General features: G+C 49.4%; 2 protein-coding genes across 6 annotated transcripts; one reads left to right on the plus strand and one right to left on the minus strand.

The window, feature by feature from the left end:
- Positions 1 to 3,945: 3,945 nt before the first annotated feature.
- On the plus strand, positions 3,946 to 9,163 carry CREB3L4 (cAMP responsive element binding protein 3 like 4). Of its 5 annotated transcripts, XM_067727891.1 has the most exons (10): positions 3,947 to 4,222; positions 4,648 to 4,825; positions 5,066 to 5,312; positions 5,457 to 5,578; positions 7,556 to 7,648; positions 7,782 to 7,888; positions 8,003 to 8,071; positions 8,180 to 8,264; positions 8,458 to 8,554; positions 8,684 to 9,163. In XM_067727891.1, the coding sequence occupies exons 2-10, from the start codon at positions 4,652 to 4,654 to the stop codon at positions 8,875 to 8,877; spliced, it is 1,188 nt and encodes a 395-aa protein (XP_067583992.1). In that variant the 5' UTR covers positions 3,947 to 4,222; positions 4,648 to 4,651; the 3' UTR covers positions 8,878 to 9,163. The 5 variants fall into 5 exon arrangements, with proteins under 5 accessions (XP_067583990.1, XP_067583992.1, XP_067583987.1 ...); XM_067727889.1 differs by having other exon boundaries at positions 3,946 to 4,222; positions 4,648 to 4,759; positions 5,066 to 5,578; XM_067727886.1 differs by having other exon boundaries at positions 5,066 to 5,578.
- Positions 9,164 to 9,299: 136 nt separating this feature from the next.
- On the minus strand, positions 9,300 to 11,683 carry JTB (jumping translocation breakpoint). The gene is made up of 5 exons (XM_067727907.1): positions 11,191 to 11,683; positions 10,992 to 11,029; positions 10,705 to 10,787; positions 10,170 to 10,249; positions 9,300 to 9,621 (listed from the first exon to the last, which is right to left on the minus strand). The coding sequence occupies exons 1-5, from the start codon at positions 11,271 to 11,273 to the stop codon at positions 9,465 to 9,467; spliced, it is 441 nt and encodes a 146-aa protein (XP_067584008.1). The 5' UTR covers positions 11,274 to 11,683; the 3' UTR covers positions 9,300 to 9,464.
- Positions 11,684 to 13,828: the final 2,145 nt, after the last annotated feature.

Raw genomic sequence — 13,828 nt, forward strand, 5'->3', positions numbered from 1 at the left:
AGAGGAAGCTAGAAACCCCGCGGTCAAGGCTGGTGCGCCATACGCAACCCCCGCATTCCCAAGTCTTCCGCCTCCCACATCTCTGAGGATATCTGCCTGGTCTTGGGCCGAAGTCTTCCTATCTCTCTTAGAAGATTCTAAGATCCCCTTCTGGGCACCTGGGCACCAAAGGGAAAGCATTCCCTTCTTAGGACTGACTTTCTTGCTTGACTCCCTCGCCAGCACCCACAAGGAAGAAAAAGGACAAGGAAGAATTGGAAAAGGGGAATAGCAAAGTGAGAGTATTTCTTGAAAATCAACCCTTCTTGAACTACCAATGGCCGGAGCTGACTTCTCTGCACCTTCTGCCTGCAAGTGGGTAAAAAAGTGGCGGGACCCTTCTCAGAGGTTGCTGAAACCCCACTCAGTGAGGAGCTTCTCTCGGCACATTCCAGCTTATCACCCTTACCGTGCCTCGAGGCATCTGGCCAGGGTTCTCTCCAGTCTCATCTGGAACTCTCCAACTTCTCTCCCTCCAGCCCTGTGGGCCTCCTTTCTGTTTTCTGTTCTTTGAATGAACCAGGGTATTTTCGACTCTGGACCTTCACTGCTTCCTTAGCCTGGATACTCTTGGCCCACATCACTGTGCTATCCGAATCCTCTTCTAGTTTCATGGGAGGGTAGGGTGCAAAGGAGGAAAATGAAGGGGGGGGTCAGTCTATTTTTTTTTGCAAATGTGAAAAGGCCTCACCTAAAGAAGGGACATGGTGATGCCTCTGAGAAGGCTCTGGAAATGCAGGCCAGCAACTTCCTTAAGAAAAGGGAATATCAGGACTTCTTGGTGGAGGGGGTCTAGGAGAAAAGAATCATACAGGATTCTAAGATCAGGATGTAAGTGAAATGTGGTATTGGTGTCCTGTCACTTAATGAAAGTATCGTTGCTGTTCCAAGCTCTTCATTAAAAGATAAAAATTACTGGGACTTCCCTGGTGGTCCAGTGGGTAAGACTGCACATTCCCAATACAGGGGGCCCAGGTTCGATCCCTGGTCGGGGAACTAAGATCCCACATGCTGCGGGGCAGCTAAGCCCACGTGCCACAACTACTGAGCCCACACGCTCTGGAGCCCACACGCTGCAACTAGAGAAGCCCATGTGCCACAACAAAAGATCCCGCCTGCCACAACTAAGACCCGACACAGCCAAATTAAAAAAAAAAAAAAAAAAAAAAGTCCGGGGCTTCCCTGGTGGCGCAGTGGTTGAGAATCTGCCTGCCAATGCAGGGGACATGGGTTCGAGCCCTGGTCTGGGAAGATTCCCACATGCCGCGGAGCAACTAGGCCTGTGAGCCACAACTACTGAGCCTGTGCATCTGAAGCTTGTACTCTGCAACAAGAGAGGCCGCGACAGTGAGAGGCCCGCACACCGTGATGAAGAGTGGCCCCCGCTCACTGCAACTAGAGAAAGCCCTCGCACAGAAACGAAGACCCAACACAGCCAAAAATAAATAAATAAATAAATATTAAAGAAAAGTCCGTATATCGCAACTAAGAAGCCCACATGCCACAACTATAAGCCCACATGACCCAGCAAAGATCCCATGTGCCGCAACTATGACCCAGCTCAGCCAAAATAAATAAATATTTTAAAATAAAAAAGATAAAAATTACTATTAGGGAAAACTCCAGATTATTCAAGGGAATAATATGCATGCACTGGTTTGTCTGTCACAAATTATGCTTTCAAGATTACTGTTAATTAGTAAATTAACAAGGAATCATGGACTGGGAGTCAGGACACTTGGGTTCTAGTCCCAGCTCTACCTTAATTGATGTGTGATCTTAGGCAAGTCATTTTCCCTCTCAGGAGCTTGATAAATCAGGTGGAAGAGGGAAGTTAGACTAGCAGATGATGCCAGAGTTTCCATCCAGTTCTAACAGGCTGAGAGCAGTCAGCCCTCCCTATTCACAGATGCGGAACTGCTACCACGAATACAGAGGGCTGCCTGTACTACATCATTTTACTTAAGGGACTTGAACATTTGAGGACTTTGGTGTCCGAGGGGGATCTTGGAACCTATCCCCCACAGATAAGCAGGGATGACTGTATATCTTCCACTTAATCATCTCTACACATGCAGCCTGCAGGAAGCCCTTTGAAAACTTTCTTCCTCTAGGAAAGATCTCAGCAAGGACAGCTCCGCTTTCCTTAGAGCTCTGCATGAATCTAGGAAGCCTGCTTTGTCTCCTCACTACTTGAGCAAGATGCGGGGAGATGAGCAGGAAAGCCAGAGTGGGAAAATTTGAGAAAGCCCCAGCAAGGTAGCTTCGTATAGTGCAAAGAATATGGGCTCAGGCATCCAAATCTTGGTTCAGCTACTTACAAAGTGTGAATGAAAAATGTTGCCTGCCATGTGAGTAAACAAAGGATGTTGCAGCCATCAAGCCACTACAGGCGCCTGGTAAGCCCAGAGAGAACTCAGGATGGATAGGAATGGGCTGCCCTGCTGCCAGGCCCTCAGCCACTGCAGCCACCTCCAAAGGTGTGCCCTGAGGGACTTGGGATGGGATAGAACAGGAAACTGGCCCTAGAGAGCTAAGGTGTAAATCAAAGGAATAATTTCAGTGAGCCCAAGCTCTTACATTTTCCCATACATAGAGTGCTAACTTCATTAACTTGAGATATCTGGTTTTCTTTAATTAATAATAATCCTTTGATGTTCCTAATACCTGGTCTTTGTTGCAAAAACTGCTGTATATCCTGGTTCCTCCCTTACCTCTTTGGAGCAGTCCCTTAGAGCCATCTGAGAGGCTGCCTCCCAGGCTTGAAGTCCTCAGAAAGACTGCCAAATAAAACAAAATTCTCAACTTTTAGGTTGTGCAATGTTTTTCAGTCAACAAGAGTAATCTTGAGAAAGTTACTTAACTTCTTTCTGCCAGCTGTGAGTTGTTATGAGAATTGTATGAGTAACATGAAAATACCTGACCATATATCAGTTACTTAATAAATATTATATCCTGTTCTTGTCTTCACCCTCAGCTCATTTAAATTTTCACGGGAAGAATACCAGTTTGAACTCTGGATCAAACCAAATTTTTGTGCTTTATTCACTCAGCTATCCTTTATTTGAAGTACTGATGGGGAGGCAGGCAGATGAAAAATCATACCTATATCAGTATTATCCTATATCCATTATTTTATTTAAAGTGAATTCCTGGGTCATCAGTCTCTGGACCAAGGCAAAATGCCCTGAGTTTCGGTATTACTACATTCTAGTCACGTATCTGTCTTCTCATTGGTAAAGTTAGTAAAACATTACCTGCCCTGTCTACCTCAGCGCTGTTGTGTATTAAATGAGGAACAATGCTTACAAAAAACATTTTGTAAACTATACAAATGCAGGACACATATTGCATATTGTCGTTGGTAATCATACGCAAAAAATAAGTCATTCCCAAACCAAATCCGAATGATTTTTTAACCTCTTGCAGTTTTCTAGGCCCTTGTCCCTCCGTTAGTTAACAGAGAGTCCTGTGAGTGTGCGTATATAAGTGCTGTTCTTTATCAGTAGCATAATGCATGGATTACGGATTTGGACAACCTGCGATTGCGCGACTTTCCGGCCCGCTGAGTCAAAGTGCTGTCACGTAACTTGGGTCAACAGGTTATTTACTCCCTAACACTTCGGAGTCACATGGCAAGTGAAACCAAACCAAGCCTCAGCCCACATTCCGGAAGTTCCCCCGGCGCCCCCCCCCGACATACCGCACCCCTTCCCTACAGTAAGTCTTCTGGCTCTTACCCTCCCTCAGAACCAAACCCCCGCCAGACAAATAAGTGCTCCGGCCGCATTGGCCCCACTCCTTCTCTGACAGCCCGTTCCGACCAGTTACGGTGGAGCCTGCCTCGAGACGGTAATCCCATTGGCTCAATGCACTACCCCTCAAAACCTCTGGATGTCTTTAGCGTCCAATCAGACTCAAGTGTGGGAAGAGCGCCACGGGGTGGGGGAAGGGATGCCTCTGTCAGTCTTCGGCAATCCTATGGACTCTTCCCTCCTTTGTTTTCAACCCCGCCGTGGTTTCCCGCCTGTAAAACTGACGTCCAGAGGACAGGCACTCAAGCGTCCTGTGCTCCAGTCACAGCCATCTCTATCCTCCCCTGAGGAGCCAGCAAACCCTCAGGAAGATTTGCTATCGCTAGGAGAAACTGAGGCAGAAAGGGCAGGCTGCTGTTTTAAGACCGGTTTGTGCACGCTCCTCCTCTTAACCCCCTGCTCCAGCTACTGCGCCCCTATCGTGGCTCCTGGCTAGGTGCAGCCCACTTACGTAGTGTAAGGCTGGGGGCGGGGTTTGGCTAGGCAGGTCCAGGATGCGAGATCCTGGAGGAAAGAAAAGGTGTAGTGTTCGGGGCCATCAACGGGCTAGGCTGGCTTGGCAGGGCTGGGCTCTTCGGAACAGGTAATACCCAGGGGGGTGCCTGTTGGTCTGAACCAGAGAGATAAGGCCGAAGGCGAGAGCTCCGGGTGACAGGTGAGGGGGCTGCACAGGTGAGGAAGGGGGATAATGGAAGAGGGAGAGGAGCCCAGAAACTGTGGGGGGTGGGGGAGGGGGAGAGCCATCATTCTCCTTCTGCAACTGCCCCCCTTCCCCCCCCATGCCTCCCCGCAGAAGCATGGATTTCAGAACCCCTGACCTGCTGGAAATGTGGCTGGAGCCTCCAGAAGACGTCTTCTCAACAGGATCCTTCCTGGAGCTGGGACTCCATGGTCCACCTTCAGAGGTCCCAGTAACTAGGCTACAGGAACAGGGGCTGCAAGGCTGGGAGTCCAGTGGGGGCCATGGCTGTGTGAGTGTGATGAATGGGAGTGGGTGTGGGTTGAGACAACTCTGTGATAAGAAGTCCAAGAGGCTTCAGCTTCCGCTTAGAAGTCTGAAGACAGAGCCCCTAAAATAGACATGAGCTGTAACTATCCTCATGTCCAAGGACAGAAGGGACTGAAACTGAAGCATGAAGGATCTAGTTTTGATGTCAGATAGGACTTCCAGAATTCTTCCTTATCCACATATACACCCTCTTCTACTGTAGGGTCTTCAAGAGAGTGAGCCTGAAGATTTCCTGAAACTTTTCATTGATCCCAATGAAGTGTACTGCTCAGAAGCCTCTCCTGGCAGTGACAGTGGAAGCTCTGAGGATCCTCGCCATCCAGACAGTCCCCCTGCCCCCAAGCCACCCAGTTCCCCTGCCCTCTATGAGGTTGTCTATGAGGCAGGGACCCTAGAGAGGATGCAGGGGGAAGCTGGGCCAGCTGTAGGGCTCATCTCCATCCAAATAGGTCAGTGTTCTTTGTGGGAAGCGGACAATGGCCCTTCAGGCCCAGCCCTAACCCTGGGGTTAAGGGAGTTTCCCCAACCTGTGCCACTACCCAGGGCCTGCGGCCATCCATCTCCTTTCTCCCAGCCACCTATGTTTCCCTCAGATCAGTGGAGCCCACCGTTTATGGTGCCTGATGCCTGTGTGGTCAGTGAGCTGCCTCCCGATGCTCATGCCCACATCCTGCCCAGAGCAGGCCCTGTAAACTCAGTGCCTCCTGCAGCCCTGGTGAGTCCTGGGGGTCAGCTGGGTTCAGTACTCCCTGATGCACAGAACTGGGGAGAAGGGGATGAGGGAGGGGAAAACTGATGCTGAACACTGTCTTTGCCCTAATTTTTGTGGCATCAGGCCTGAATGCCAGGGAGATGTGGGCAACTTTAAGAGCAGGAAAAGACAAGAGAGAGAGAATCCCTTGGGGGTAAGGGGGTGATGCCTCAGTTAAGGAGAGGGTGGGCTGAGCGAATCCAGGGATAGGGTTTGGAGAAAGCCCAGACCCATGAGCATTGCCTGCTCAGCTAGGGCCATCGTCTCGGCTTTGGGTCAGGATGTGGAAATGTGACAGGCCACCTGGGAATCCAACTGGTTACTGGGCACAGAATGTAGAAGCAACTGCAACTACGTTTTTTACTGGAACAATGGTTCACCAGGCACCCACTGCCCATGGTTACAGTGTAGGGGAGTAACACATCACATACCTTCCCAAGGCTAGCTGGGCTGGTTCCTGCAGCGGGGATGAGGAGGGGGTCTTGCCCAGGTCACTGTTCCTCCCTTTATCCTGAAAAGAACTCCTTGTGTGCAAAAGGCAGGGAATAGGTTCTAGCCTCCCTGAAAATCTGTGGTTGAAGCTGAGACCAGAAGCCAAGCCAAGCATCTTAGAATCTTGGGCTGAGGAATCTTAAAAAGTCTGAGGCATCTAAATTTGAGTGTGCGTCAGAAACACTGGGGAGTTTGTACTGGACCACCGGGGAAGTCCTGGTTTTGTTTTGTTTTGTTTTTGGTTTTGTCCCTGGTGGTGCAGTGGTTGAGAGTCCGCCTGCCGATGCAGGGGACACGGGTTCGTGCCCCAGTCCAGGAAGATCCCACATGCCGCGGAGCGCCTGGGCCCGTGAGCCGTGGCCGCTGAGCCTGCGCGTCGCAGCCTGTGCTCTGCAACGGGAGAGGCCACAACAGTGAGAGGCCCGTGTACCGAAAAAAAAATAATAATAATAAAATAAAATAAAACCCTCTAGGGGAATTCCCTGGCAGTCCAGTGGTTAGGACTCTGCGCTTCCACTGCAGGGGGCACGGGTTCCATCCCTGGTCAGGAACTAAGATCCCACAAGCCACACGGCGCGGCCAAAAATACATACATACGTACATACATAAATACCTCTAGACCTCATTTTTAGAGATTTTGATTAGGTGGATTGGGAGGGACACCCCTCTAACGATTCACCAAATAGTCACAGAGGCAAGAAGGGAACATCAGAATAAGGCAGAGATAGAAGTGGTTTAGCTAAAAGCCAAAGACCATCAACAGGCAAAAGCAAATTCCTCTTGAGTCACAAAGTGAAGCCTAAATCGTTCAAAAAGAAGTATTAGTTAGAAAAGCAAGTTACTCAGTTGATGGGCTCACATTAACCAGACACCTGTCTATGTTCCCCACATACTTTGTTATGAGAAGTTGTTCAGTCTGGTTGCCTTTGGGGAATTCTTTGAGAGGGGACAGAACTTCAGTCTGAAAGTTAGGGCTCAGCCCCTAGGGGAGGATGGGCCATCGCCCCAGGGATCTCCTTGTGGTTGGCAGGTCATGGTAACACTGTGCCAAGCTGAAGTTAATGGCTGACAATGAATCATTTGCCTGCTGTAAGGTCAAGCAAACCCTACCTTAGTGAGTTACTCCACATCCTCTTCCAATACCCACAAGGTCTCCGCAAATGTGGACCAGAATAGGCCCTTCCTAACTTGCTGTGATTGCCAAGGTCTTAAGTCTGTGGGCAAAAATATGACAAAACCACCTTTCTCCCTTGTCAGCCTCAGGAAGTCCCTGTGGTTTAATCAACAGTCTGTCTGCATGAAGGTCCCTGCCCCTCATCTCATTTTACGGTTTGTTATTCCTCAGTGCAAATAGGAAACTCTCTCCAGGAGGCATGCAAGGGGAACAGCATGAGTACTGAAAATGGGATGACCCTCTCTCCATTCTCATCTTCTCTCGTCCCCCACCAGCTGCCCTGTCAAACCTTGTTCCTGACAGAAGAGGAGAAGCGTCTGCTGGGACAGGAAGGGGTGTCCCTACCCTCTCACCTGCCCCTCACCAAGGTAACAAGCTTCTCCAAAGGGTATCGTAACCCAGCGGCTCTACCATGGCCTCTGAGGAGCCAGGATAGCAGGGGAAGAGTTGAGGAGTTGGGGGAGGTTAAGGGCCCGGGACTGACACACCCTGGGCCCCCAGGCAGAGGAGAGGGTCCTCAAGAAGGTCAGGAGGAAAATCCGTAACAAGCAGTCAGCTCAGGACAGTCGGCGGCGGAAGAAAGAGTACATCGATGGACTAGAGAGCAGGTATGTTTGGACTCACATTTCTGGATTCACGACTGGGCCCCCTTCCTCACCAAGGCAGGCAAGGTCAGGGACTCATGATTACAGAGCCTTATCCTACCTTTCCACCCTTCCTAGGGTGGCTGCCTGTTCTGCACAGAACCAGGAACTACAGAAAAAAGTCCAGGAGCTGGAGAGGCACAACGTGTGAGTGAAAACATAGTGCGTGTGTTGGGGTAAGGGTGCAGCACACAGGGATACCATTCTTGGGCCCTGGTTCCCAGGAGATCTAACTCTTCATTCCTCGTTTCCCAGCTCCCTGGTGACTCAGCTCCGCCAGCTGCAGATGCTTATTGTTCAAACCTCCAACAAAGCTGCCCAGACTAGCACTTGTGTTCTGGTACCATTAATCTATTTCCCATCTCCCCTGCCACCTCCTCCATCTTCTGCCAGGTTGCCATCCTGATGCCCCCACTCCATAGCCAGACCTATCTTCCCATCCCTGATGACCCCAACTGCCCCCTAGTCACTCTGCCCTCTACTCCCTTCCCTTATTGTCCCCACAGCCCAAATGTCCTCTTGCTTCTTCCCAGATCCTTCTTTTCTCCTTGGCTCTCATCATCCTGCCCAGTTTCAGCCCCTTTCAGGGCTTACCAGAAGCTGGGCCTGAGGATTACCAGCCTCATGGAGGTGAGAGGCAAGGGCAGGAAAGGACTCTGTTTTCCAGAGTAGTCAAGAAGTGGGAGGGAGGTCCTGTTCTGTCTAGGATCCCCAACCAAGGGAGCACTATTCTACTGCCCTTTTTCCTTCACCCCACAGTGATTTCCAGAAACATCCTGACTCACAAGGACATGACAGAAAATCTGGAGAATCCAGCGGTGGAGTCCAGATTGGAGGGGTCACCTGGGGCCAAGGGTGTAAATGGCTCAACAAGGACACTGCTTGAGAAGACAGGAGGGAGGGCAGGCCCCAGCAGGCACATCAGAACTGTGCTGCATGCAGATGAGATGTGAGCTGTAACACCTCCTGGCCCACTTCCCAATCACAATAAGGAATCCAGGGCTCCGCTGGCTGTGGTTCTGCTTCCTCCTGGGGTTCCCACTCAGGGCTGTTTGGCCTCAGGGGTCTGAATCACATCAGGATGCCCTAGATGTCTGTACCCCATGGCTCAGTCTGCCTATGTCAAGGGGCACCTCAAATACTTTTGTCATGTATCTGTGATTTTATTTCTTCTTTGGGGATAGGGTTGAGGGGAAACTGACATTTTGGCTGAGAAATAAATTTTTTTTGCTAAAATTGTATCCTGACAGTTTTAAGTAATAGTAGAAGAGGGAGGAAGATAGGTACCTGGTAAACTGAGGCCTAAAGTTGCCACCCCCTTTCCCTCTCTACCCCCATGACTTCCTGCCCCAAACCAAATTACACTAGGGAAGGAAACGATTTTACTCTTTTTATTCTGCTCATTAATGATTTAGACGAGGAAGATGGGAGAAAGGGGGTGCCACCACAAGGTTCCAGAGAACCAGGGGCACGAGTCAGTTCATTCCCCTTTCTGTCTGAGGTAGGGTCTCTAAGACCCAGATGAAAGGGGAGGAGGTAGCTATATGGACTCAATTTGCTTCCGGACCTTTTCCAGCGCCTTTCTGTCCAGTTGTCGCTGACGAACAATGACAAGGCAAGCAAAGACCAAGGCCACACCTATGACAGTCCCTTCGAATTTCCAGAATAAGTGTTGTTCCATCAGAGCTGAGCGGCAGCTGAGGGCAAGAAGAAACAGTTATCCCCAGGGAAGACCAGACTGCCTCTCCCTCTAATCTCCCTCCTGTTTCATCCTCACCAAGATATATCTGAGGAGAAAAGAGGAAACCAGAGTCAGCCTTCTAAAGTGTTGACAGTACAGGGACTTCCCTGATGCTCCAGTGGTTAAGACTCCGCGCTTCCACTACAGGGGGCACAGGTTCGATCCCTGGTCGGGGAACTAAGATCCAGCATGCCGCATGGTGTGGCCAAAAATAAAAATAAAGGGTTTACAGTACATTAATCCCATTCAAATATTTAATTTATTTTCTGGTGAGATAAGCAGAGCTGGTATTAACCAGTTTTAATGATGAGAAAATATGGCCAATAATATAGTGCTGAGGAGTAGAGCTGGGACTTCGGTTCAAGTAATTTGCCTCCAAATCCCCTCCCCTTTCCAATATGCCATGCTACCTCCATACAAAGAGGAAGAGGCAGGACTATCTACCTAAAGTCACAGAAGCAAAGGGGTGATCTAGGAGGATTCAAGAAAAGAAACAGCACTTGCCTTTTGAACTCGCTCCTCTTAGTTGAGCTGCATGTGATTTTCTCCACATACCCTGTGGAACCACACTCGGGGGTGGTTTTCTGCCAGGAGGAAAGGACCAAAGCACTTGTTAGGAAGGGGCAGCAGGAGAAACAGGAAGGCTGCCATTCAGAATGGGCAGGTGTCCAAGTGCTACGGCTCAGAGCTGGTAGGCAACAGAGAACTAATGAAGAGTTCTCACGGGGGTGATGAGGTGGTGGTTACAGGATGAGAAGTACGTGTTACTAAGAACACTTCAGGGTCAATAGTCTACGAGAGGCAAGGGCAGGTTCCAGAACCTACTAGATTAAAAATGAACAGAACACTGTTATTAGCTGAACGTTGCCATTAACTTGGAAAGAAAAGGGCACATTTTCAGGGGCAAGACCAGTTTAGATTTGGACTCACACTGAGACTGCAAGGAAAAAAGACAAAAAGACAATGCAAAGGCATACTTAGATAGACAGTCCCTGTCTGATTCGATGTAAGAAGAAGGGGAGAGAAAACAGATACTCACAGCCTGGAAATTAGAACATGGAGCACACTCTTCCGCCACCACAAACTCTTCCACCAGCCAGCACGGCAAATTTGAGGTGCTCACTAGAGAGGGAGAGAAATGCAAGCCCCAGACCTCGTTCAGAAAATATTTCTCCCCTAAGTTCTGCACATCAACTTCCCATCACAGCTGAATGCCCTCGCTCCACGTGGTGCCGCCCTTTTCCACCTGATCTCTAGGTATATGGGAGGAGGTCAAAACAAAACAAAACAACTATAGGGGCGTCGGGTTCCCAGACCTTCACCCACCTGACAGCTTCTCCTCCCGCACGGGAGCTTCTGCTTGGCTGAAGCGGGTGAGGGGGGGAAATGGGCAAAAGTCAGAAGCCGGAAAACAGGGAACCTCCCCCCACCACACCCCCCCACCTCCACGGTCCAGGGACACAGGGGGCGGGGACGATCCGATCCTCCCGTCCCCTTCTTTTCCCTGCCCTCAGCCCCTCCTTACCAGAGCCTTAAAGTGAAAGCGCAGAGCAACCAGCAGAGGTGGCGGCCCTGGGGGAGGCCACGCCTCCCCGCGCCCGCTGGCATGGAGTGCTCAGTGTCCCACCTGTCGGGACAGAGGGACCTGCCTGACTGGCCTCCTGCCTCGGTCGGAACGCAGAGACCGCGCTTACACTGCAGTCCTCGGTGAGGTTCCAAGTCAGGGCTGCGAAATGCTGGGGTTGCCTATCAGATCAAAGGCTCTGTCAGTACGCCCCCATGGTCACGGCGAGAAAAGGCAGTACGCATTTTTCGGGTCCATGAGCTTCCTTCTTCGGACTGGTACGGTCCTCACGGAAGGCCGAGGGGGCGTAGAGCCTAGCACCTCCTCCACTCCGCTTCCGCTCCCGGCGCGGCCATCTTGCGCGCGGAGGATCCTGGGCGCGGGCAGGTTTGCCAGAGCTAGGCCAGTCATCGGAAGAAGAGGCCCTTGGCTTGCCTGATGGGCCTCGTAGTCTTCCGCTCGCTGCTCCCTGGGAATTAGATCTCCCTGCATGTGTGCAGCGAGATGCGACCCATTGGCTCGGCGCACCGTTGCATTATGGTCCTGGTAGTCTTTTGCCGGAACCGAGAAGATGGTGGCTGTCAGGCTTGTGGTCCTTCTCGATGCTCCATGGGCTTACGCCTTTTTGCCCCTCTGGGCTACGTGAACAGCGAGACATAAAAAGGAACTATACGTCGCCCTCTCAGGACTTTCCTCCCTCTTTAAAATCCGAGGACTCACCATTAAGCAGCAGGCTTTCCGATACCCCGCCCGCTTCCCGCCTCGAACGATGGTCTAGGGGAGAAGCTGGGTTGGCGGTCCAGGGATGGAGGTGAAACTGCACTTCCTCCTCCCTCCAGGGGCAGGAATACCAGAGACTCTCTGTGAATGAAGCCTTCCCCTGTCTCCGGGCTCCCACTCAGCTCTACTCAGATGTCACCTTCTCGCATGTTAATTGCTAAGTTACTCCCCAGAACCGGTCCTTTGAATAACCTCCTTAAATGTTCTCAGCTCTCCCTTGCTCCTACCTAATGCAATCAGAAGAGCGTGAGATTTGAAATCCCAAGAAGCGTTGAGTTTAGGTTCATAGGTTCAGGTGCTTATTAGCTACGTGACTTTAGGACGGTATCTGGCAGTCAATCTTCTGTGGAAAATGGAAATGCTAATGTGCATTTTCTAGGTTTATTTTTTTTTTGCGAGATGCAAATGAAATGTGTATGAAAATCCTTTATTCTCTTCTAATTATATTGCCTCACATTTCTATTGTACTTTTTGAATTCAACGTTTAACTCATTTTGATCCTTTTCAGTAATCCTGAGGAATCAGAGTTGATATTATCCCTATTTGATGAATAAGCTCAGAGTGTGTCACTTGTCCAAGGGCACACAGCTAGTAGGAGAGCTGCGACCTAAGCCTAGACTTTCAACCCCCAGGCCACACATTTGTGCCTGCTTTCCCTCCCCATGGAGCCAAACCTTGACATATATCCAGAACTGCAGCGACTTGACCCACATTCTGGGTTCATGCTTTACTGTCTGGTAATGTATTAGTCACTATCCTAATTCTGCCAGAAATTTCCTCCTAGTTTTACATACATGTATGTCTGCAGCCTCTCAGACAACTGGACTATGAGTTTAGTTTTCGTAGTTGCTCAGTAGATAGATAGGAGGTATTTGAAATAAACTTCATATAAATCTAGGCACTATTAATAATCTGTATCCCACTTCTTAAGATCAAAGTACTTATCCCCATGCTTTCTTCTTTTTTTTTTTTTTTTAATTTTTTCCCATGCTTTCTTCTTAACTCTGCTCCACACTCTTCTCCCTCAGGAAGTCTTTCTAGCCTAAAGATCACAGCTACTCCCCTACCCCCACAGCCCTAAGAGCTAGCGCACTTTTGGAGATCAACAGTATATCTGGTGCTACATCCCATAAATTCTCTCTTCCCAGCAGACTAAAATCTGGCTGCTCAAGAGCAAGAACTAACAGACTGGAAAGATCACTGGGCGGGAGCTGAAAAAACAGCCACCACCTGGTGAGGGCTAAGCTGTAAGTTTGCTTGTAACTATTTGTTCCTTTAAGTTATTATTTGTCTGTATATTTCAATAGTTGTATGTTATAGAAAGTAGGATATGGGTTTTTTTCCCAGTATTTTTTAGCCATAATAAAAGTTTTGGCTGAAATACTGTATTCTGTTACTCCTTACCCAATCCCACTGTGCCTCATGACAAGCCGGAAGATTTTGTAAGATCTCACTTCCAGTAGCCGTACCAAGCAACTGAATAGGGTCTCCGTGCTGAAACTGGATTTTAAAATATCTGCTCTGGAGTATGACAAAGATGTTGGTCAGTCTTCTTCCTGGGATTCACAAAATGCAAGTCTTTCCTCATCTCTTGAGCAAATTAAACTAGCTGAGCAGTTGACTACAGAGCTCACACATAAGCCACAGGTAAGGATCATCACCCCATCGAAGCTTGGATACATAATACATTTATCAAATTATTTTCCACATTTATCAAATTATTTTCTGAGTCCTTTTCCTGGCACTGTCAGACTTTTTTTCTGAGTGTTGTCTTTTACCAACAGAAACAGCAGCACACAAAAAGGCTTTGCTGATAGCT

Source organism: Pseudorca crassidens, chromosome 2, assembly GCF_039906515.1.
Source record: "Pseudorca crassidens isolate mPseCra1 chromosome 2, mPseCra1.hap1, whole genome shotgun sequence".
Lineage (NCBI taxonomy): Eukaryota > Metazoa > Chordata > Mammalia > Artiodactyla > Delphinidae > Pseudorca > Pseudorca crassidens.

Bases quoted from the DNA above. Each gene is read 5' to 3' on its own strand.
- CREB3L4 (XM_067727886.1), top strand. From the start codon at position 4,652: ATGGATTTCAGAACCCCTGACCTGCTGGAAATGTGGCTGGAGCCTCCA. The intron at 7,649-7,781 runs GTAACAAGCTTC...CTGGGCCCCCAG, and splicing joins CTCACCTGCCCCTCACCAAG to GCAGAGGAGAGGGTCCTCAA. The intron at 8,265-8,457 runs GTACCATTAATC...GCTTCTTCCCAG, and splicing joins AGACTAGCACTTGTGTTCTG to ATCCTTCTTTTCTCCTTGGC.
- JTB (XM_067727907.1), bottom strand. From the start codon at position 11,273: ATGCCAGCGGGCGCGGGGAGGCGTGGCCTCCCCCAGGGCCGCCACCTC. The intron at 11,030-11,190 runs GTAAGGAGGGGC...CACCCGCTTCAG, and splicing joins GCTTTCACTTTAAGGCTCTG to CCAAGCAGAAGCTCCCGTGC. The intron at 10,788-10,991 runs GTGGGTGAAGGT...CTCCCTCTCTAG, and splicing joins GCGGGAGGAGAAGCTGTCAG to TGAGCACCTCAAATTTGCCG.